Raw genomic sequence first — 25,152 nt, forward strand, 5'->3', positions numbered from 1 at the left:
CAGGAGAATTGCTTGAACCGGGGAGGCTGAGTTAGCAGTGAGCCGAGATCGTGCCACTGCATGCACTCCAGCCTGGGCGACCAGAGTGAGACTCCATCTCAAAAAACAAAACAAAAAAAACAATTCTCTCATGATTTATCTGATATATGTGAAACATACATTGTCAAATTTTGAAAGGTACCTACCAGTCTGTTTTGAATGATTTCTAATATTCCTCAAGATTTGCAATGCCTCACTTCTTATTAATATGAATTATTCTTCAGTAATATAAATGCAGAGAACGGAAATATTTCTTAAGAGTTTATTTTTTGTATTTCTGATACCATTTGTATCATGACGTTTTCATTAGAGTGCAGAAAAATTCCAGTTTTTTTGGATATAAGATTTAGTATTATTCAATTCAACAAACATATCAGCAGATAAGTTGGAATAAATAGATGCTGACAGTTCTTTCTTTAAATTTCAGTAACAGACTCTAGATCTTCTCTAAAATGTTAAAATGAGTTATAAATTAGAATACCGTTTTGACTGCCTATTCTCCATATTTTGGGACACATTAGAGAAGATATTCAAACTGGAAACTGTCATGGAAAACCAAGAAATATGAATGACTTAACCATAAGTTTTTATGATGTGCCAAAAGAGATGTGATAAATCCATGCTTCACTATTTTTGGTACAAAATCCAGAATTAAATTGGTTAATAGATTGATTTCATTTGTTCTGGCAATGGTAATTTATATCTACCATGTGACAGGCCCTTTTCTGACCTCTATCACCACGCAGATGAATGAGGCAAAGTCCTTTCCCACTGAGAACTTGATAATTTTATAGAGAGACAGATATATACATATTGGGATGGGTAAGGTGAAGAGAGGAGGGAGGAAATGATGGTCCCTGTTAGAGTGTATTTTTTATTATTCATAGTAGCTCCCACATATTAAGGTTGGAGCAGATTTCTCTGTGCTTTGCAGTCTGGTAATGTAGATTCACTGATGGGTCAGATGGAAAGTAGATTTTTTTTTTCCATCTAGGTTTACATATTTGAGGCAGTGAGCTGTAGCATTTTATTTGGAGATGAAAAGTGTTGAGTAGGTGGAAAGGTAACTGTATTATAGTCTCTTTCCTAATTAAATTACATATTTGTGCTGTAGTGATTGACTTTTTTGCATCTGTACTAGGTTTACCTTGAATTAAATTGCAGTCTTTTTTGATGATGGTAGAAGTGGTTCAAAAGTGTCTTATTAAAATGCAAAAGTGCCTAAGGCTGCAAAAAGAGCAGTAAAAACAGAGGCCTAGAAGATATGCCAGTGGTCTCATTGGAGTCATCTTTGTTCTCAGTGTCGACAATTGCTTAATGGACTGTCCTCCACTGAACTTTTTGGAGCAAACCTACTTAGTGTCACTTTGCCATTTTATTTTTCTAATGACATACTGTGCTGTTGGGGCAACAAACTGCACATCCTGTCCTGCTACAAAAGCAAAAGACAACTTTAACCAGGATAAAAATGAAGCTGGAATTCAGGCAAGAAAGTGCAGGATAAGGCAGACTTGAGAGGTAAGGTATTGAGTTGGGAAGGGTTTTGAAGTTAGATCTGTGTTTCAGTTCTAGCCCCAGCCTTTACTCTCTGTAAAGGGGAAACTTAATAATCTCTCTGTTGTTCAGTTTCCTCATCTCTGAAATGGGAATACTGTAATACTACCTACTTAACACAAAGAGATTTAACCAGTATTGTTCTAGAGAGACATTAACCTTGGGTTTAATTTTGATTGCAGGTCATTTATTCATTAACAGATTTGCCAGGCACCGTATTGGTTGCTGGGTAGATTGAAGAGACCAACAAAATACAATCCTTATCCTCAAAAAACTCAAACCCTAATAATTATTCTTAGCTTGTATCCAAGTCTTTGATTGTGTAGAGTAGCAAGGGTGCACACTAAGTGGGTTGGTAAAAATGTTAAAACTGTAGAGCAGTAAATGGGCCTGATGTTGACCAAAAGGTAAAAGCCAGATTTCTAACTTTGCTGTGTATCAGAAACCAGAGAAGCACATGTTCTTAAAGAGGTAGACCTTGAATGCTGGGCGTGGTGGCTCATGCCTATAATCCCAGCACTTTGGGAGGCCCAGGCAGGCGGATTGTCTGAAGTTGGGAGTTTGAGACCAGCCTCACCAACATGGAGAAACCCCATCTCTACTAAAAATACAAAATCAACCAGGTGTGGTGGTGCATGCCTGTAATCCCAGCTACTTGGGAGGCTGAGGCAGGAGAATTGCATGAACCCGGGAGGCAGAGGTGGCCGAGATCACGCCGTTGTACTCCAGCCTGGGCAACAAGAGCAAAACTCCTTCTCAAAAAAACAGAGAGAGACCTTGAAGCTGTAGTAGAATCATTCTCATGCAAGTGAATTTACGTCAAAATTTTTGGATTTAAGTGGCACTTTGATAAGTATTTGAGATATCAACAAATTAAGAGTTCAGTCAAGAGAAATTGATATTTGAAACAGATAAAGGTCTTCAGATTCTAAGAAGTATGTTTGATATGGAAATAGGAAAAGCAGGAGTTGGAGACTGATATGAATATAGGCCTAAGAGAACTTCTCAAAAAGAGTTTGTATCAGACAATACCAATACCACATGCTGCAAAAATATTTGAGTGTAATGGTGAATTAAAAGGATGTTGAATTTGTGATAATTTGTCATTTACTACTCTGAGAGAAATTCCATAACCTAAGCAGATATAAGCACCAAAGATTTGGAGAAAGAATAGTGAAATCAAGAAAATAAAGATACAGGAATGTCCATGGCAGGGCAGAAGCCTGGGGATGTCAAAATACACACTGGACCTGCTGAAGCATGATGAGAAAAGCAGAAGCAGGTGCACGTTTTCTTCTACTTTCCATGCCACTTTGGAAAAGGGTCCAAACATTTAGCTAAGCGGGGGCTTTTAGGCTGCATACTTAAGTAAGCGTTATCTCCTCACTTGGCAATATCAGAAGTTGGAGTATAATGACAAAAAATTGAATTCAACAGTATTCTTCCAGTTTAGCATATATGGCTGTGGAATCACCAGCTCAGATCTTGGTATAATTTGAGGGTCTGGTATCTAGTCCCTGGTACAGATGTCTCACATTGCAATCCTGTGACATCATCCATGACCTTAAAATCATGGTTTGGAATCCAACAGCTGTTCTTTCGGAATGGTCAAGGACTGAGGTCAGTTTATACAATGAGGCACACTGTTAGTTAAGCTGATACACCCCTTCAACACTGCATTCAGATTAATGGTTTCTATTGAGCCACTTCTTTTCTCTTTGCCTAACCTTGCATCAATAGCGCAATTACCTTAGTTACTTTAGTTTTATAATATCTTAATATTACAAGCCCACTACCTTTCCATTCTATATCAAAATTGTATTGGCTTTTCTTGGCTTTTGCTTTTTCATTTACAAATAACAACATATGGAATTGTTCTCTGCACAAAATAGGTATTTGATCAATGGAAAAATTAGAAAATTTTTTTTTCATTATGCATATGGTATATTTAGGGTTTTATATGCATTAACAATTTTCTTATAAACGTTTACATCCCATAATTTGTTCTTAGAATTTTCAGACACACCCAAATATAATTTATACATAATTTTTATAAACACTTCTATTATATAAAATAATTACTGCTGTTCAAATGAGTCAGTTATGTTGTTTGGAGGAGCAACAGAGAGGCAGACTTACTAAAATATATTTTAGCAGAAAAGGTTTTGAAAATAATATTGGGACTTTAGCTTTCTCTATAAATGGATGATTCCTGCATTTACTATCAGGAAACCTGGACCACTGCCATTCTGAAACAGTATTTCTAGAGAGTGACCAAAGAGAGTTGGTGTAAAAATCCTTAAGGCCCAGGACTGAGGTTAGTGGGGAAAAAAAACCCAATCTCTCGGTGGAAGTTTTGGTCAGAATAGGAGATGAAACAGAGTACAGTGAGAATCAGGTAGCTTCTGATCAGTAAGAAAGTCTACCATATATGTTACTGGAATTTTTAAGCCTCTTTCTCTTAGAATTCTCTCAGTTCCTATTTACACGGTAGATTAATTGAAGAAAGTTATTCCGACTTCCTGTTCTTGGCAGTAGGAATCACCTTTCTCGCTTAAAAGCGGAGAACAAGCCTAATATATTCTATTATTCTATTCTCTCTTCTATCCAACCACCAGTCATAATGTGATAATAATTTTCAGTTTTAGTTGTTGCCATTTCTACTTACTTTTGTGCCATAATGATGCCTTATTAATAGGCTATCTCATATCTTTACTAATAAAAAAGAATGTGAATAAAATATATTAAATCAAAGTTTGCTTGAAAATTTACAGGAATTTGTCTACTTGAAATATGTGATTTAAAACATAAATTGCCTATTTTAAAAACTTAGTTAAATGTCACTATCAATTTTATTTGTACAATAAAATAATTTATCTCGACCAGGCGCAGTGACTCACGCCTGTAATCCCAGCACTTTGGGAGGTCGAGGCGGGCAGATCACCTGAGGTTGGGAGTTCGAGACCAGCCTGACCAACATGGAGAAACCCTGTCTCTACTAAAAATAGAAGATTAGCTGAGTGTGGTGGTGTGTGCCTGTAATCCCAGCTACTTGGGAGGCTTAGGCAGGAGAATCGCTTGAACCTGGGAGGTGGAAGTTGTAGTGAGCCCAGATTGTGCCATTGCACTCCAGCCTGGGCAACGAGCAAAACTCCGTCTTAAAAAAAAAAAAAAAAAAAATTATCTCCAGAGGGCTAACTGAAGTCATCACAGGAGAAAATAACATTCTGACTTTGGTGTCTTTAGAAGGATAACCTACATCATTACAATAGGAAATAACATTCTGATTTTCTTCTCTATAAAAGGGTCTCTAAAAAATAGTATTGCTTTGTGATTCTCAAAATTCATAGCTAGAGTAAAATAGCAGCCCACTGCTGAGGAGAAACATGCCAGATAGGCTTTGTAGACGCTGTGTCTCCCTTCTAATTTACTTTATGATATATGTTAAAGGCAAGAGAAAAAAGACTTTTCCTTAATTTCAGATTAGTTAAAATGGATATTTTCTTTGATTATTTTTTCTTTTGGTATTGTTTTCAAAGTTAGCATATATTGATTAGAGAAAATTCAATATAAACTGATAATAATAAGAAAAATATGGGGTCAGGCTTGGTGGCTCACACCTGTAATCCCAGCACTACGGGAGGTCAAGTTGGGTGGATTGCTTGAGCCCAGGAGTTCAAGACCAGCCTGAACAATATAACGAAATCCTGTCTCTACAATACAAAAATTAGCCAGGTGTGGTGGCATGCACCTGTACTTCCAGCTACGCGGGAGGCTGAGGTGGGAGGATCACCTGAACCAGGGAGGTTGAAGCTGCAATCTGCCGTGATTGAGCCACTGTTCTTCAGCCTGGGCGACAAAGTGAGACCCTGTCTAAAAGAAAATAATAAATAAATGTTGGGTTTTGTCTTGGCAGAAAGGAAATCAAAAGACAATATGTATAAGTTTAACCTGTCTGTAGGAAAATACCTGTCAGTTAAAAAGAAAACAAAGCATCTAATAGAAGATTGGATAAAGGATGAGAATGGGAAATTCACAGAAAAGAAAGAACAAATAACCAAAAACAAATAAAGGAAAAAATGCTTAACCTCATTAGTGAGTGTAGAAATAGCACGTTTAAACTATTAGTTTGCCAAATATAAAGTACTTGTGAGAATGGAGAAAATCCAACACACTTATTTGTGAGAGGAGTATGAGTAACCTTTGTGGAACCAAATCTGACAATATCTATATTTGGAAATAAAATTACTAGTATAGGCTGGGTGCAGTGGCTCAGACCTATAATCTCAGCTGATCAGGAGGCCGAGGCAGAGGATTACTTGAGCCCGGGAGTTCAAGACCAGCCTGGGCAACATAGTGAGAACCTGCCTCTTTTAAAAAAAAAAAAAAAAAAAAAGTTTTTTTATATAGAGTATGTTCCTGTTAACATACTCTATATATTTAAAAGTTTTCGTGGTAAGAAAAATAGCAAAAACGTAAGATTTTTCAAAAGAAATGTTGCATACTGGTATTTGCATAATGACTAGATGCTAGGAGGGATTTTCTTAAGTGAAAATAAAGCATGTTGAAGAATAACTCATATAGTTATGACCCCATTTTTCTGTTTAAGATAAACTTGTGGCTAGGTGCTGTGGCTCATGCCTCTAATTCCAGCACTTTGGGAGGCTATGACGGAAGGATTGCTTGATGCCAGGAGTTCGAGACCAGCCTAGGCAACATAGAGAGACCCATCTCTACAAAAAAACAAAAATTAGCAAAGTGTGCTGGTGCGTGACTGTGGTCCCAGCTACTCAAGAGGCCGAAGCAGGAAGACAGCTTGAACCCGGGAATTCAAGAGTGTAGTCAGCCGTGACTGCGCCAGCGCATTCCAGCCTGAGCCACAGAGAGAGACCCTGTCTAAAAAATAAATAATAAACTTGTATATAGGGTTGTGATTATTTGTATGAGCCATGATGGTGTAGAAGACTATATATCAGATACAAAGTGCTGAGGCAAGGTTCACCTCAGGCAAGTAGAAATGGCTAGTTAGGAGAGAGGGATATTACCTTTGTTTCAGTGGACACATTTGTCATTAAAAACAAAAAGTCAAAGATAAAAGGCAACAAATTAGGAGGAAGAAAAAAAGCCCTTGGAATCCCACTACTTAGATGTACAGATTATATATTTACCTTTGTAAATGGAAAAATAACTATATATAATTTTAAAGCCTTGTAAAAACAGTATGTCATAGAAACGTTTTTATGTCAGTAAACATACATTATTGTATTTTGATAGTTGTGTAATAGATATATGGATATGCTAATGTTTTAGGTACTTCAGAAACCACCCAGAACACTTCAGTATTTCTATTGAGGTATAGTTGACTTAAGGTTAATGTACACATAAAATATTTGATCATTTTTAACAGGAACATACTCTATATAAACGATAACTATAATCGTATTTATCACCCAAAATTTTTCTTATGCCTGTTTTGTAAATCCCTCCCTCCTGCACTGCTACCCTCATCTTCATTGCCAGGCAAGCACTGATCTGTTTTTTGTCACTACAGATTAGTTTGCATTTTAGAAATCTTATGTAAATGAAAGCATAAACTGTTTTTTGTCTGGCTTCTTTCTGAGACAGGGTCTCACTCTGTTACCTAGGTTGGAGTGCAGTGGCACGATCACAGCCCACTGCAGCCTTGACCTCCCAGGTTCAACACATCCTCCTGCCTCAGCCTCCCAAGTAGCTGGGACAACAGGCGTGCACTACAATGTCTGGCTAATTTTTTGCTGTTTGTTTGTTTTTGTTTTTGTTTGTAGAGACAGTTTCGCCATGTTGCCCAGGCTGATCTCAAACTCTGGGCTTAAGCAATCCACCTGCCTTGGCCTCCCAAAGTGATGGGATTAAAGGCATGAACCACCATGCCCAGCCTGACTGGCTTCTTTCATTCAGCATGTTTATATATGTTGTTAAGTATGTTAGGAGCTCATTTTTAAGAATTGCCGAGTATGGATTTGCCACAAATTGTTAACCTATAGGTTAACAAACAATAGGTCTGTTTGTTAACCTATTGATAGACATTTTGGCTGTTTCCAGTTTGGGGCTATTATGAATAAAGTTGCTGTGAGCACCTATGTACAAGTCTTTGTATGGACATAAGCTGTCATTCTTCTTGGGTGAATATGTATAGATGAAATGGCTGGGTTATATGTAGGTGTATATTAATTTTTAAGAAATTGTAAGTCATTTTCCAAAGTACATTTGCCATTTTGTATTCCCACCAGTAATGTCTGAAAATTTCAGGCTGTCTTGTTCCTGCTAAATCTCCTTTGCACCACTTCTGTAAATATGTTGTGCATACATAATGAGAGTCGATTGAATGGATTCTCTATTTTTTTCTGTTGATCCGGTTGTCTTTTCTTGATGCTCATACCACACAGTCGTGATAGAGAAGCTTTGTAATAAGTCTTAAAATCTGAGTATTAAGCCCTCCAACTTCATTCTTCTTTTTCAAAGTTGTTTTGGCCATTCTAGGTCCTTTGTTTTTCTAGATTCATTTTATAATAAGTTTTTTTCTATATTTTTTTCCTGCAAAAAAAAGGCAGTTGAAATTTGATTTGCATTCACACTGTAGACAGAATTGACGTCTTGCAATATTGAGTCTTCTGCCCATGAACATGGTATATTTTGCTTTTTTTTTTTTTTTTTTTTTTTTGAGACAGTCTCTCTTTATCGCTCAGGCTGGAGTGCAATGGCACGATCTCGGCTCACTGCAACCTCCGCCTCCCGGGTTCACGCCGTTCTCCTGCCTCAGCCTCCCGAGTAGCTGGGACTACAGGTGCCCACCACCACGCCCGGGCTAATTTTTTGTATTTTTAGTAGAGATGGGGTTTCACCGTGTTAGCCGGGATGGTCTCGATCTCCTGACCTCGTGATCCACCTGCCTCGGCCTCCCAGAGGCATTTTTTAAAGTATTCTTTAATTCTCTAAATAACGGTTTGGAGTTTCTAGTGTATAGGTTTTTTGTATCTTTTGTCAAATTTATATCTTTAGATGCCCGTGTACATGGTATTTTTTATTTCAATTTTTGTTACTAGTATATGGAAATACAATATATAATAGATTTTTGTATATCAGTTTCATGTCCTGCAACCTTGCTAAGTACACTTCCTAGTCTTGTTAGCTTTTTCATAGAGATTCCTTTGGATTTTTCTATATGGATAATCATCTTGTTTGAACAAAGACAAATTTACTTCATTTCCAGCTGGATGCACCCTTTATTTATTTTTCTTGACTTACTGCACTAGCTGGAACCTTCAATACAATGTTGAATAGAAGTGGTAAAAGTAAACATTGTCTTGTTCTGATCTCAGGGAGAAATCATTCAATCTTTTACCGTTAAGTATGATGTTAACTGTCAGTTTTTTATTATCTAGGTGAGGAATTTCATTTTTATTTCCAGATTGCTGAGAAATTATTTTAGTCAAGAATATAAATTGGATTTTATCAATTGCTTTTCCTGCATTTGTTAGTAAATCGTATGGTTTTCTTTTTTGTTTATTAATTGCTTATTTGAAAATATTTGACATTTGAATATTAAACCAACCTGCTTTCCTGGGATAAAACTTGGCCATCACATTTTTTTATTTTTCTGTATTGTTGAATTTTACTTGCTAAAATTTTATTTAGTGTTTTTTTTTCGGGGGCGGGGGGTTTGTATTTAAATTTATAAGGGATGTTCGCCTGTAGTTTTCTGGTGATTGTCATGTTTGGGTATCTGGGTAACGACGCAGACCTCAAATGATGAGTGAGTGAGTTTTCTCCTTCAATATTCTCGGAAAGTTGGTGTAAAATTGAAATTGTTTCTTCCTCAAGTATTTGCAAAGAATCCAAACAGTCTCTAACAGATAAAAAAGACAAGGGAATAGATTCTTCCACAGAGCCTCCAGAGGAGTCACAGACCTGATGATATCTTGCTTTTTGGCCCAGTGACGCCATGAAAACAATATGACCCATGATGAGGAGAAAACAAATCAATTGAAACTCATAACTGACATGCTTAGAATTAGCAGACAAAATCATTAAAGGGTTATTAGATACAGTTGCTAGAACTGTATTTCACATATTCAAAAAGTAGAGATAAGGAATCGACATAACTGGAAAACCCAGAATTGGTAGAACCAGTAAACAGAAAACTAGTAAGGACCTAGGAGCTGGAATACCACAGTCAGCCAACTTGATTTAATTGACTAAACATTCGAACAGTAGATACACATTCTTTTCAAATACAAATTGAAGATTTACCGAGATAGACCATACTGTGGTTCCAGAAACGAGGCTTAACAACTTTAAAAGGATTCAAGTTGGAAATCAATGAGAAAAATATCTCTGGAAAATCCCCCATATGTTTAGAAACTAACACACTTTTAAATAACGCAGAGGTCAAAGAAATCAGAAATGAAATTATAAAATATTTTGAACCGAATGTAAATGAAAACCCACCCATTTTCTATTTCTATTTTCTATTGCTGTTGTAATCATCACAAACATAGTGGCTTAAACAATACATATTAATTATCTTACAGTTTTGGATGTCAGAAGTCCAAAATGGGTTTCATTTGGGCCAAAAATCAAGGTGTCATCAGGTCTGTGACTCCTCTGGAGGCTCTGTGGAAGAATCTATTCCCTTGTCTTTTTTATCTGTTAGAGACTGCTTACATTCCTTGGCTGTGTCTCCTTCCTCCATCTTCAAAGCCAGCAGCATAGCATCTTCAAATCTCTCTGTGTTTCTCCTACCTCCCTCTTTTGCTTGTAATGAGCCTTTCGATTACATTGGATCCACTGGGTTAATCCAGGATAATAGTCTCCTCATCACAAGATCCTTTATTATCACATTTGTAAAGTCAGTTTTGCCAGGTAGGGCTACGTATTCACAAGGTTAAAAGCATTAAGACATTGGCATCTTTGGTGTGGTCCATTATTCTGCCTACCACACTGCTAAAGCAGTACACAGATGGAAATGTACATCACTAACTGCAACTGTTAGAAAAGAAAAAAAAAAAAAAGGCCGTGCGTGGTGGCTCATGCCTGTAATCCCAGCACTTTGGGAGGCCAAGGCGGGCAGATCACGAGGTCAGGAGATCGAGACCATCCTGGCTAACACAGTGAAACCCCATCTCTACTAAAAATACCAAAAAATTAGCCAGGTGTGGCGGCATGCACCTGTAGTCCCAGCTGCTGGGGAGGCTGAGGCAGGAGAATGGCATGAACCCAGGAGGTGGAGCTTGCAGTGAGCCAAGATCGCACCAATGCACTCCAGGCTGGGTGACAGAGCAAGACTCCGTCTCAAAAAAAAAAAAAAAAAAAAGTCTTATTATTGACCTCAACTTTCACCTTAAGAAATTATTAAAAGAAGAACAAACGCAGAAAAAGTAGAAGAAAGGAAATAATACAGATAGGAAATAAATGAAACAGATAACAAGAAAACAGGGAAAAAATTATAAAACCAAAAGTTGGTTATTGAGGATATAAATAAAATTACTAAACCTGGATTTGACTTTTACTTTGATATTTAACCTGAAAACTAGAAGTAAAAAAATTTAAATTGTATTATAGATATCTGGCTTCATTGTTTTTAGAGACAGGTTCTTGCTCTGTCACACAGGGTGGGGTACAGTAATATGATCATATAACCATCAACCCTTGGGCTCAAGTAATCCTCCTGCCTCAGCCTCCTAAGCAGCTAGGACTATAGACACATGCCACCACACCCAGCTAATTAAAAAAATTTTTTTTGTAGAGGTGGTGTCTCACTATGTTGCTCAGGCTAGTCTTGGAACTCCTGGCCTCAAGCAATTCACCCACCTTGTCCTCCCCAATTGAAATGGCTGTTTTTGATAGAATTTAAGTCTAGTTTCCTCATTTTATTATACTGTTTTGTTTCTAGTGCTAGGACCTCACCAAACTAACTCATGTAATTCAAGCTCTTTGTGAAGTACTGATAGAGCAGAAAGATTTTGTCATACCATGGGAAGCCTAATTACCAAGTCAACATGCATTTCAAATAACAACCTCTGAGAAGATGCGGAAAAACACTAGACCTAACTCTCAAGTGTTTCTTTTGGTTGCCATCTGTCAGTGGCCCATCATTCTTACATATTTCATCGCCATTGTTATTCTTTTCAGGTCATTACATCTTCATTGTAAAATTTATCCTCTCACCTGGGTTTCTTCTTTGTGCCACCTTAGTTTCTTAGATAAATCATCACATTTTCCTAGATTCCCATGAGGATCTGTGAAAGGAAGAAAGGTGGTGATTTGGGACAGAATAGGATTCACAGCCTATAGGAACTCTAGAGGGACAAAGTTCTTGCATATTATCTAATCAGAATGATTTAGTGCCAACTTGTAGATCTCAAAACTTGGAAAAAAGTAAAAATTGTCAAAATATATCAAGAATGGATGAGAAGGGATTAAAACCAGGTGATAAGGATGGGAACTCTCACTGAAAGTTCCATTATTAGAACATTCTACTTTGTTGATGCACAACTCTGTGACAACGCACTGGGGCTGTTCCCTGAGCATTAGTGAAGTGTCTATACTTGGAAAGTCTTCGTGGTCTCAGTTTTGTGTCACTTCAATCTAAGAGACCCAGACTCTAGATACATTAATTTCAAACCTTGGAACTAGGGAGTTTATGTTGTATTCCAAAAGCATGTGGAGCTACAAGGGAGACTTTTTTGTAATTCAGAGTCTCTTACCTAGCCATTATGTGGCCACAAGATCTTCAGCTAATCTGCACAATTCAGGCACTTCAGGCCAACCTAGAAAATTATCTCCACAAATGTAGAAAATAAAACAGCTTTATTAATTTTTTTTAAATTTTATCTTGAGACCAAGTCTGTCTCTTTCACCCAGGCTAGAGTGCAGTGGTGTGATCGCAGCTCACTGCAGCCTCAGTGTCCCAGGCTTGGGCAATCTTCTTGCCTCAGCCTCCTGAGTAGCTTGGACCACAGGTGCACGACACTATACCTGGCTAATTTTTTAATTATTTTGTAGAGATGGGGTCTCCCTGTGTTGCCCAGGCTGGTCTTGAACTCCTAGGCTCAAGCAATGCTCCAGTCTTGACCTCATGGTGGCATGAGCCACCATACCTGGCCTTATTTTTTTAGAGACAGAGCCTCACTCTGTCATCCAGGCTGGAGTGCAGTATATTTTATTTTTATTTTTTTTTAAGTGACAGAGTCTAGCTATCTATATTTATATTTATATAAGGGGTACAGGAAGCGTTTGCAATTAACTACAAGTGTTCTTTAGCTAAAGATCTAAGAAAAGGGAGAAAGAAAGGAAATAAAAGGAAAATAAAGATCTCTTTATTATACCAAGGAAATAGAAAAAATGTTGAACTCTTACAACTTACTTGGATGACTACCTGATTAATAAATTAGTAAAGAGAAGCAATATTAAGTTTATCTAAAAATTGCTCTCAGATTTATATTGTTGTATAGTTAATAGTAGGATACCCTGGGATTAAAGATTTACCTGTCTTATGTAGTTAGCGCTTTTACTTTTTTTTTTTGAGGCAACGTCTCAGTCTGTTACCCAGGCTAGAGTGCAGTGGCACGATCATGGCTCACTGCAACTCCAACTCCTGGGCTCAAGTGATTCTCCTACTTTAGCCTCCTGAGAAGCAGGGATGACAAGCGTGTACCCCGTGCCTGGCTAATTTTTTAATTTTTTGTAGAGGTCTCACTTTGTTGCCTAGCCTAGTCTTGAACTCCTGGCCTCAAGCAGTCTTCCCTCAGCCTCCCAAAGTGTTGGGATTACAGGCATGAGCCACCGCTCTCAACCTCTTTTACATTCTTTTAACCTATGTGGAATGATGCTATTTTTGGTTTTTCATTTTTTCGGGTATAAAATGTGTACTCTCTATGAACTCCATAAGTTCTCCAGATCCTCTGGAGATCAGAATCATACACAAAATTGTAATGTGCCCAGTAAAATTAACTGTTTTAAGAATGTGTTCCAATAGTATTTTTATAAAGAGCAATCTGTCCTAAAATCTATAACAAGACTAAAGTGGATTAGTCATATAGGATAAAACAGGATTTGAAATAGTGAATGAAAATCAACTTTAAAAGTTTTACTTTTTTATTTCTCCCAATTTAAAATTATCATTACAAGCATTGAAGAGCAAAGAGAAACCACTTATTGTTCAAGTGTGTAGCCTGCATATTAGCGTTAAACTTTTCTTTGTTTCCTTCCAGTTTTTACATAAATATTTTACATGGTTATAAATGAAGTGTAGGTATAATTTTGTATTTTTTACCCTTTTCTGTTTTTTAACCTTAACCTACTCTCTAAAAATCCCATTTAATCTCATTAACCTGAATCCAAATCCTTGCTACTAGAAGTGGCTCATAAAAATCTGTGCTGTGATTTGACTCTTCACAGTAGATGTGAAACTTGACCAGTTTAATTTTATCCTTATATGGATTTTCTAAAGATAATCAAGAAGGTTTTTTTGTTTTGTTTTGTTTTTGTTTTTTTGAGTCGGAGTCTCAAACTGTCGCCCAGGCTGAGTGCAATGGCATAATCTTGGCTCACTGCAACCTCCACCTCCCAGGTTCAAGTGATTCTCCTGCCTCAGCCTCCTGAGTACCTGAGATTACGGGGACCTGCCACCATGCCTGGCTAATTTTTGTATTTTTAGTAGAGATGGGATTTCACTATGTTGGCCAGGCTGGTCTTGAACTCCTGACCTTGTGATCTGCCCGCCTTGGCCTCCCAAAGTGCTGGGATTCCAGGCGTGAGCCACCGTGCCCAGCCAAGAAAGTTTTTTTTAGTTCCTATTTACTTTTGAATAAAATGTCTTAATTTTTAGAATCATGTACATTTAGCTCTTTTATGAGTTCTTCATTGCCTATTTATCTTTTTAGAATCTTTTTTAACTTTAATCATCTCCCTATTAATTGATTGCTTTCAAATTGTCCTGCTACATAGCACTAATTACGAGCTTTTAGCCACTTAATCAAAATTTAGCAGATTGGGCCGAGTGTGGCAGTAGCTCACTCCTGTAATCCCAGCACTTTGGGCGGCCAAGTCAGGAGGATCACTTGAGCCTGGGAGTTCCAGACTAGCCTGGGCAACATGGTAAAAGACCATCTCTACAAAAAATTTTAAAAATTAGCCGGGCATGGCTGCGGGTACCTGTGGTCCCAGCTACTGGGGAGGCTGAGGTGGGAGAATCAGTTGGGCCCAGGAGTTTGAGGCTACAGTGAGCCATGTTCATGCCACTGTACTCCAGCCTGGGCAACAAAGGAAGACCGTGTCTCCAAAAAGAGAAAAATTAGCAGATTGAATATATAAGAATTTTAACAGAGTTAATTTGTTGTTAGGACAGTCCCAAAGACCAAAACTATAAAGGTTAAATTCTTGTTTGAAGTTTTGTGGGGGAAAAAACTAAAACAAACAAACAAAAAACAGTATGAAACTAAATAGGCGATGTGCCTATAATTATGCTTTTTAAATCTTGGAAATAAAATAGCCCAAAATGTTTACAGTGTCTCAAAGATAACACATAGGTTTTTTTTTTTTAACTTTATATCTGTCTATACTTTATAAGTGCTCTTCAATGGGTGCTCTTTTTTATGATTAGAATAAATAAATAATCTAGATAAAGGGAGATTATGCCAGTGATAGCAGTAACGTTTGTCATTCTTGTACTTACTGTGTAACATTTCTGAGTCAGGATTTTAGACTAAAAACCATAACTTAACTATTAGCAGTTTCTTTAAGAGCTGATATTTCTGCAAAGAAAGAGTGCATGTTCTAGATCATGTGTTTACACAGAATAGTTCCTCAGGATGGATTGACTCTGCTATCCCTTTAAGACCTACAATTTTACATAAAAGTTTTTCTCCATATTCTTTTTTTTTTTTTTTGAGATGGAGTCTTGCTCGATCGCCCAGGCTGGAGTGCAGTGGCGTGATCTCTGCTCCCTGCAACCTCCACCTCCCAGGTTCAAGCGATTCTCCTGCCTCAGCTTCCCGAGTAGCTGGGATTACAGGCACATGCCACCATGCCTGGCTAATTTTTGTATTTTTAGTAGAGGCAGGGTTTCACCATGTGTTGGCCAGGCTGGCTCGAACTCTTGACCTCAAGTGATCTGCCACTTGGCCTCCCAAAGTGCTGGGAATACAGATGTGAGCCACTGTGCCCGGCCTCCATATTCTAACTACCTCAGACTTCAGGGAAAACTATTTTTAAAAACACATGTGGGTTTTATAAAAACCGGTGAGTTTATGAAACTTTTACATTAGCCCTAGCCCTCAGTCTCCAAGTCCAGTGTTTATCTCTTAGGTTGTATAGGGATAGTTGTTAGCTCTTAATTTGCAGGAGTAACAGTTTGACTCCAGTTAAGCCCACATAAAAAGTAAATGAAAAACTAAGAGACTCTTCCATTTATGGGGATGACTTGTATTACATCCTACAGATACCCGAAAAATGTTACTGTAAGGTGCATTTTTTTTGAAATCTTAAGATGAAGTCCTTTCCAGTTACAGAATTTTTGATGTAACACATCAAAAATTGTTTCCCTCCAATTAACTGTAGGAACAGTAAACTGTAGCACAGTTTTAAAACTTACATAGAGAGAAGACAAAGAATCTCCCTAAAGCCCAGTGATTAAACATGTCTGTTAATTTGTCCATTAGACGTTTTACAAAATAGCTCTGAAGAAAAACATTTTGTTCCAATAGCATAAAAATTTGCAAAAATCAACCTATTCATCTGACAAAGGGCTAATATCCAGAATCTACAATGAACTCAAACAAATTTACAAGTAAAAACCAAACAACCCCATCAAAAAGTGGGCGAAGGATATGAACAGACACTTCTCAAAAGAAGACATTTATGCAGCCAAAAAACACATGAAAAAATGCTCATCAGCACTGGCCATCAGAGAAATGCAAATCAAAACCACAGTGAGATACCATCTCACACCAGTTAGAATGGCGATCATTAAAAAGTCAGGAAACAACAGGTGCTGGAGAGGTTGTGGAGAAATAGGAACACTTTTACCCTGTTGGTGGGACTGTAAACTAGTTCAACCATTGTGGAAGTCAGTGTGGCGATTCCTCAGGGATCTAGAACTAGAAATACCATTTGACCCAGCAATCCCATTACTGGGTATATACCCAAAGGATTATAAATCATGCTGCTATAAAGACACATGCACACGTATGTTTATAGTGGCACTATTCACAATAGCAAAGACTTGGAACCAACCTAAATGTCCAACAATGATAGACTGGATTAAGAAAATGTGGCACATATACACCATGGAATACTATGCAGTCATAAAAAATGATGAGTTCATGTCCTTTTTAGGGACATGGATGAAACTGGAAACTATCATTCTCAGCAAAATATCGCAAGGACAAAAAACCAAACACCGCATGTTCTCACTCATAGGTGGGAATTGAACAATGAGAACATATGGACACAGGAAGGGGAACATCACACACCGGGGACTGTTGTGGGGTGGGAGGAGGGGGGAGGGATAGCATTAGGAGATATACCTAATGCTAAATGACAAGTTAATGGGTGCGGCACACCAAATGGCACATGTATACATGTGTAACAAACCTGCACGTTGTACACATGTACCCTAAAACTTAAAGTATAATAATAAAATTTTTAAAAAAGAAAAATTTTGCAAAAATCTTGAAATCAGCATTCCCTTTTTGTATTTTTGTTTTTATTCATATTTTAATGTAGTTGAAATCAAATGTGTCTGTAAGAGTTTAGTTCTTAGGTGGGGGAGTCCAGGGAATTATGAATCCTACGCAGAGACTGTAGCTTGTCCTGTCATGCTTTAATACAAGACAAGGAGGAAACAATCTACGTCTTTGCCTTGGGAAGGTCAATAATACTGCCTTTGCCTAGAACTGCTATTATTTTTTCAGTCAACAAATTCGAGTGCCCTCCCTGTGCAATGAACTAGAAAGTAAAGAACAAATCTAAGACAATATCTTAAATTTAATTCTCCCATTCTAGTTTAATCAGTGTTAATTATCATGCAAGTCTGTGTCACTCTGTCTTCCCTCTCCCTTTTTCTTCCTGACTGCTTCCCTTCTACTCCCTTTTCTTCCCCTTCATTCCTCAGCACACCCAAATTTTACTGCACCTTTCTATCAGTAATTGTAGGAGAAGGGATATATGCCCCAACCTCACTGGGCATTAGGGGCGTGTGTGTGCGTGTGTGTGTGTGTGTGTGTATCTGTTCAGTTTTTTTAAAGGACTAAGTGTCTCCTAAAGAAGTCTGTGCTCTTTCTGTCCCTCTTTTTCTGAATTATTGTTTTAAATCAAGACTTTAAATAGCCACTTAAACAAGATGAGTAACAATTCTCACTGGCTCAGTAGCTGTTTTTTTTCCAAGTATGTTAAATATGTTATATTACTGAAGGAAGAAATATTTTGTTTCATGTTTTGGGGTTGAGTATATTTGATATATTTGTGGAAAGAAAGGTTAATCTTTGTTTTTTGTTGTTCAGAGGAAGTTCCTTTTGAGCTTATATTTGAGCCCCAAAAATCCTCCAAAAAATTGTTCTTCCTCTTTTCCATGAATGAGATTTAGAGCTAAATTCATACAAATGCAAAACAAAATAAAATTACAGATTCTCTGAACTCTATAACTGCTAAAAAGATTCAGCTATAGAAGCAGAGTTGAAAATCACAAGAATTTTGGAGGAAGCACATTAAACAGACTGGTTATATCAAATCAGAAGATCCACAAAAAATGCAAATAGGCAACTGCCGAATATATGTATTCAGTAGAAGGCTGTGAGACAATAGCAAATTTAAACCCACCCATGGGTTCCATCCTTTGAAAAAATTTACCTTGAGTAGGACACAAAGGAAGATATCAGCTGGTCTATTAGTGTTTCCTTAATGGTTTCTGAGGGGAAGAAAAAAGAATAATTGGTGTGAGATGTGTATAACAAAGAAGACATGCAGAGTATTTTTTAAGATGGTACAGTAATTTTGAGGAAAAAAATTAATATTAAATGTCTCCTTTTTCTTGTTCCCCCAAAAAGTGTGTGTGCACGTTCTACTGTCGTTACCAAAAAAGATGAGACTGTCCCAGAGTCTCAGTGAATTATCTTATATTTCTGTAGGGAATCAGATTAGGTGATACCCTTTAGCTTTGTGTTTTTTTGCTTTTGGTAATGTTCCCTATTAAGTGGCCTTTCTTTAACTCTTCTGCCTGTTCATCCTCCTATAGTACCTCACTCCTGTCTATTGATTCATAAGTTGCCCTCTGTAGAAACAGTTTAATATCATCAGCTTACTATCTGATGGTTAAAATGTCTTTCACTTATACACCCATGATTCTGTGGAATTTGTAAGCCAGATGAATTTTTAAAAGTCCTTTGTAAACTTAATCCTTTAATCTAAAAATCGGAAACAATGGAATAATTCAGTAAAAATTACCTATCTTCTTAATTTTCTCTCTAGCAATATGAAAGGCTAGGCAAACAGTATTGATCTGAGATGAAAACAGAATGTTTTAGAAATGCTGCCTATCTAATGAAACCTTAATTGAAGTATCCTTTTGTTGTCTAGAAAACTTAAAAATAACAGAATCCTGAGCGTTATTATTTTTTATTGCTTGACGTAACTTTAGATATCTAGTCTCACTCTTATACTTTATAGCTGAGTAATGTAGGGGCCTGAGACGTGTGAATTGCTTAAGTTCACATAGTTGATGAATAGAAGTAGACCCAAGTCTAGAACCGGATCACAAGTCAGTTTTCTTATGTACGTACTCATCACATGTTGAATTACATGCTGGGGTATTTCTAATCATGAAATGGGGAGAATGCAGGCCACTGGTTAGAAAGCTACGAGTTTGTACCCACAACACTTGATGTTGCAATCTCTGGGTTACTACACAATTGTTCACTTGATCAGCCAACTATTTGTTTGGTATAGGTAAAGTTCTCTTTTGTCCTGCTTAATTTGAATATAGGTATCACTTAGACCTAATATTTCTCAGAATGACTTTGCAGTGGCAAGTAATGGGCCTGATCTTGTATTTCAGCTCAAATAGCTATAACTGTACCAAAGACATGGAAGAAACCAAAAGATCGGACCCGAACCACTGAAGAGATGTTAGAGGCAGAATTGGAGGTAAGCAAATCTCTTAAGTTCATTTTCAGAGCAGTGGTGCCATTTCGTAGACAGGTATGTGTTTATACCTATTTATTGAAATAGTTTTCCAAGCAAAACTTAATATATCAAGCTCAGAGACTAATTGTTTTAAGTCCGTTTTATATTAGAATTTTAAAAAAAATTTTAGTAGCATGTTTGATTTCATTGAATTCTTATTTTTCTTTCAAAATACCTCTTTTAAAATAACAAACTTGGCCAGGCACAGTGGCTAACAACTGTAATCCCAGCACTTTGTGAGGTGAAGGCAGGATAATCACTGGAACCCAGGAGTTTGAGACCAGCCTGGGCAACATAAGGAGACCCTGACTGTACAAAAATGTTTTAAAATATTAGCCACACATGGTGGTGCATACCTGTGGTCCCAGCTACTCGGGAGGCTCGGGTGGGAGGATTGCTTGAGCCCTGGAGGTGGAGGCTGCAGTGAGATGTGATCATGCCACTGCACTCCAGCCTGGGCAACACAGCGAAACATTATCTCAAATAAATAAATAAAATGACAATTTTTGGTTAACTCTCCTCTTCCCCCAACTAGAACTTTGGTTTGTATTAACTGGATGGAAAGATAATCTGGTAAACAAAAATGGAGAGTTTTTAAAAATACCACTAGTAATGGTGGTAGAATTCATCTAGTACATTATAAAGAAATTGATTTTGAATCTGTCATCTGTTAACTGCATCCCAGAAACATAACTTTTCTTCATATGGTTTGTCTGTCTTAAAATAAGCCATGCCAGATTTTGCTTTAGATTAAAACATACCAAGTCCAAGAGATGAATGTGAGGAAGAAAAAAGGACAAATCAGTCCTCAGGATTACTCTAACAATTTCCTTGTCTGTAATCTCAACATCCTTAGTATTATGTATTGAAGCTTATAAATGAAGAGCAATGTAAATCTGTATGTAGCTTTTTCCCTTTTTTTGACTATTTTTTTAGTTACTTTATTAAAATAATTTTACTCAAGGTTTAACATGATAATATTAAAATGTAAAAATTAAGATAACTTTGAGTGTGTTTACTTCATTTGGCTTTTCTAGCAAGTTATAATTCTTACCTTCTTTGGGCATCTAACAGTACCCCTTGGTTACTTTCCTTGTGCTGTCATTGCTGTTACATGGTGCTGTGTTGATGTCACTGTTAGTCCCATAGCAACCACTAAAATGTTGATGGGTGTGATTTCATTGTGGTTATTAGAGTGTAAAACTTGGCAGTAAGGTATAGAGGTGCAAACAGTCATTGCACTCCTTTTGCAGCTGAACCTGAAAATGTTCTTCCTACAGAGAATAAAATACCTTCCAGAGGCATGGGAATCACATACATTCCTGCTGTGGCTGTTAAGAGCTTCATTAACTTCTTTCTTTTTAGATTCAACTGGTTTTTTTGTTATTTTTCTTCTGTTAGACTTCATGTTGGATTTCTAAGCATTGTTGAATATTAGATAGGCCACTCCTCCCGTGCCTTCAAATATTCATCCTAATCTTCAGCTTGAGGTTCAGCAAACTTTTTGTGTAAAGGTCCGGATAGTAAATATTTTAGGCTGCCACAGTTCCTCAAATCTGCCGCTGTAGCTTAAAAGCAGCCATCAACAATGTGTAAATAAAAGAGGCATGGTTGTATCTTCACAAAACTTTATTGGTGGACATTGAAATCTGAATTTGTATGCCAGGAAATATTTTTCCAGATTTTTTCAGATATTACAAATATACATATCATCCTTACCTTGTATGCTGTGCAAAAAGCAGGCGGTGAGCCAGAATTGGCCCTTGGGCCAGAGTTTGCTATAAAGCTTCTTTAGCTTGTTACTCTTGAAACACAAGAACTGTTTTGACTTATTTTGAACCAATCACTTTTTCTTAACTTTATAGTTTAAGACAAGGCTGGGCGCAGTGGCTCATGCCTATAATTCTAGCACTTTGGTAGGCTGAGGCAGGAGGATCACTTGAGGCCAGGATTTCGAGACCAGCCTGGCCAACATGATGAAACCCCATCTCTGTTAAAAATACAAAAATTAGCTGGCCATGGTGGTGCGCGCCTATAATCCCAGCTACTCAGGAAGCTGAGACAGGAGAATCACTTGAACCCAGAAGGTGGAGGTTGCAATGAGCCAAGATTGTGCCCGTGCACTCCAACCTGGGCAACAGAACGAGACTCTGTCTCAAAAAAATAAAATAACCTAAAAAATTTTTAAAAACTAAAGCAAGACAAAAATATTTTGTTTTTTTACACAGTGACTTCTTTCAGAAATCCTTTTTTCTGTCTTTCCTAAAACTGAGCTTTGGTTGGCGTAGTGTCGTAAATACTGGATGCCATTGTCTTCATTTCCACTAATCAAGCTCCCTCTTTCTTAGATTTATTTTCTCAGCTTTTAAAATAATTTATTTCTGGTATCAGCTTATTTGGGTTACATATTAGGTTGTTGCATTACTAAAGATATTTATCAAAATTATAGTCTAGAGGCTGGGCGCAGTGGCTTACGCCTGTAATCATAGCACTTTGGGAGACGACGAAGGGCAGATCACGAGGCCAGAAGTTTGAGAGCAGCCTGACCAACATGGTGAAACCCTGTCTCTACTAAAAATACAAAAATTAGCCAGGTGTGGTAGTGTGCGCCTGTAATCCCAGCTACTCAGGAGGCTGAGGCAGGAGAATCGCTTGAATCTGGGAGGCGGAGATTGCAGTGAGCCGAGATCGCGCCACTGACTCCAGCCTGGGTGACAGAGCAAGACTCCGTCTCGAAAAAAAAAAAAATTATAGCCTAGAAAAGTAAAGATGAAGGATGATTTCATGTTAAAATTGCTTGGCAAAGTATCTTAAAATAAGTTTTAAAATTTTAGAGCATTTCATCAATTATTATATACATAGTTGCCAGTCTGATTTTCTAGCACTTTTAAAAAACTCATTGCATTAAGCAGAGAGTTCTGTCAAGTGAATTCTTAACAGGTTCCTATAAAAGGTTTACCTTTGGCTGTCCAGCCAATGAAGTGATCTCTTTCTTAAATCTGTTTCTGCATAAACAATTTAGGAACTCTACGGACTAGTTGACTAGGATTTTATCCTGCTTAAAAAAAAAAACCCATAAATATTTAATTTAGCTATTTTTGTTATTCTCTTCAAATACCCCTCATAGTAATACACCTCAGATAATTCAGTGATTCTGTGTTCTCTGAATTATGGTTTGTTATTCATAGAACTAGTTTCTTTATACTTCTTTTTCCAGTTAGAAATTAAATTTCTAAGTAATACAGCCTCTGTTTATATATGATAGACTGTTGTTGATTGTAGGTACAGAGAAGAGGATGCACTGTATTCTCTAAAAAAAACTTGTTTCACATTTTATAAGATCTGAAATAAGAATTCTGTATAATTGTATAATTTGGTTATGTTGCTCTTTAATAAGTTTAAATACCATTTACATACTCATATCCCAGATTATTAAATGTCTTCTTGATGACCTGTACTTAATTATGAGATGGTATTATAAGATTATTATAATTAGACTATAGTAGAGTCTAAAATTTGTAAAAATGAGGCTGCTGATTCATGATTCAAATTTGGTAGATCTGGTTTTTTCAATGTTTAAATGATACCTACTTTCTGCCATGCTTTATAAAATAAATTGTTTCCAAACTTATTTTTTTGGAACTTTATGTCTGTCTGTCTTTTGAGGGTTTTTATATACTATCTTTTTCCATGAATTAGTCGGGGGAATAGGGATGGGGGTGGGGTTTGTGCATATTTGCATGAACTTTTTATTTCCATTATTAGAAACAGAGTCTAAAAACCATCTGTTTCTGTTGATAACATTAAAGAATTTATTGGCTTTTCAACCATGATCTGTTATGTGGTAAAAGAAAATTTACTAGTATTATATCTGTTTTAATACTATCTAACAAAGAAGTATTTGTCACTCAAAAATTGTTTTAAACATAATTTCATAGATTATTTGGAGTGAACTTTTTTCTACTATATATGACACTACTTTACACTATCCTCTGCTGAACCAGCTCCAGTTTTTGGCTCTTCTCCTTGTGTGAATTTATCAATTAGAACACCTCTGAGTACTTGTTTCAGAGGATTGTTTTCAGAGTGCTTACCCATCGTGAAAAGAGTTCACAGAGAACTTTGCCTCAAGGAGTTTTGAGGATTCATGAGGCCTTTACAGAGCCATTTTTGTTTGATATCTGACGCTAAGATGGTCAAAAATAATCTAGGGAATAACTTCAATTCGTTTTTGCCTTCTGAAAATAGGTGTGATACTCCAGAACCCAGATTTCTCTTTTTTTCTCTCTCTCTCTTTTTTTTTTTTTTTGTATACAAGATTTTTCTATATGGTCACAGCCTCAGAGAAGTCTAAGAACGAGTAACAAAATAGATGTTAACTAGCAAGTGGCCTTTTTGTAAAATGAGATATGATCAGTTTTATAGGACTTAGATGCTTTAAGGTATTCTCCAAACTGTCAATTTCACAGCCAGAGGACAGTATAAAAAATACCCTCCAGTGTTTCTTTTTATATTTGTTGAGCTTTAATGGCAAGGGTAGTGTAGTGCTTGTTTTAGATTTCTGACTAGGACTCTTTCATGTTCATAAAGTTCCATGGATTAACAGTTCTTTCCATTCTAACCTTTGGTATATTTGGATATTATTAGTCTCATGTTAAAGCATTTCAGCAGCCATTTGAATCGTCTTCCTTTTCCTAGGTGCTGAAATGAGAAAAGTATTTTTTTAAAACTCAGCATTCTAATACCACATGCTGAACACAGACATTCTTATCTTGAATTACATGTTTTCCTTTGCTTTTTGAAGGGGGTAGATGTAGGTTTTTATGTATATTTACACCCATGGAAAAAATGTAACCTCTTTGTTCATTTATTATTTAGCCTAAAGCTGAAGAGGAGCTTTCCGTTGACAAAGTACTTGAATCTGAACAAGATAAAATGAGCCAGGGGTTTCATCCCGAAAGAGACCCCTCTGACCTAAAAAAAGTGAAAGCCGTGGAAGAAAATGGAGAAGAAGCTGAGCCAGTACGTAATGGTGCTGAGAGTGCTTCTGAGGGTGAAGGAATAGATGCTAATTCAGGCTCCACCGATAGTTCTGGTGATGGGGTTACATTTCCATTTAAACCAGGTAAGTTTATACCTGCCTTCCTATGTACCTCTTTTTCCCTCTACTGCAACCTTAGAGAAATGTTGCCTCTTTTTAGAGAGATACTGGATGGAAGAAAGAGGTTTATCACAATATAATATTTACAGGATGGATCAGCAAGCCTAAGTTAGTGACTAGCAAATCCAGAGAGTTCTGTATTGCTGGAAATGATACCCGACACTGGTATTCCCCTTTTA

The 25,152-nt window shown here is 37.0% G+C and overlaps 2 protein-coding genes across 51 annotated transcripts in view; one reads left to right on the top strand and one right to left on the bottom strand.

The window, feature by feature from the left end:
* Nucleotides 1-20,954, bottom strand: part of LOC134760664 (putative uncharacterized protein encoded by LINC00269) — a 54,174-nt gene extending 33,220 nt beyond the window's left edge. For 4 of the 15 annotated variants that reach the window (XR_010138527.1, XR_010138530.1, XR_010138534.1 and 1 more), the window contains exons 1-4: nucleotides 20,867-20,937; nucleotides 18,481-18,538; nucleotides 11,800-11,870; nucleotides 5,345-5,466 (exon numbers count right to left, since the gene is read on the bottom strand). Coding sequence is in view for 4 of the 15 variants with exons in the window: in XM_063719767.1 (XP_063575837.1) it covers nucleotides 5,345-5,462; nucleotides 11,800-11,870; nucleotides 20,867-20,879 (202 nt within the window). In the remaining 11 variants the exon portion in view is untranslated. Of the gene's footprint in view, nucleotides 1-5,344; nucleotides 5,467-11,799; nucleotides 11,871-12,338; nucleotides 12,414-18,480; nucleotides 18,539-20,866 lie in introns of all 15 variants that reach the window. The other 11 variants (XR_010138532.1, XR_010138533.1, XR_010138531.1 and 8 more) reach the window with 11 other exon arrangements.
* The window catches only part of EIF4G3 (eukaryotic translation initiation factor 4 gamma 3), a 366,672-nt gene that overhangs the window by 252,664 nt on the left and 88,856 nt on the right, over nucleotides 1-25,152 (top strand). For all 36 annotated transcript variants that reach the window (XM_063719739.1, XM_063719647.1, XM_063719688.1 and 33 more), the window contains 2 exons: nucleotides 19,685-19,773; nucleotides 24,691-24,937. In XM_063719739.1, coding sequence (XP_063575809.1) covers nucleotides 19,685-19,773; nucleotides 24,691-24,937 — 336 coding nt within the window. The remainder of the gene's footprint in view (nucleotides 1-19,684; nucleotides 19,774-24,690; nucleotides 24,938-25,152) is intronic.

This window comes from Pongo abelii, chromosome 1, assembly GCF_028885655.2.
Source record: "Pongo abelii isolate AG06213 chromosome 1, NHGRI_mPonAbe1-v2.0_pri, whole genome shotgun sequence".
Lineage (NCBI taxonomy): Eukaryota > Metazoa > Chordata > Mammalia > Primates > Hominidae > Pongo > Pongo abelii.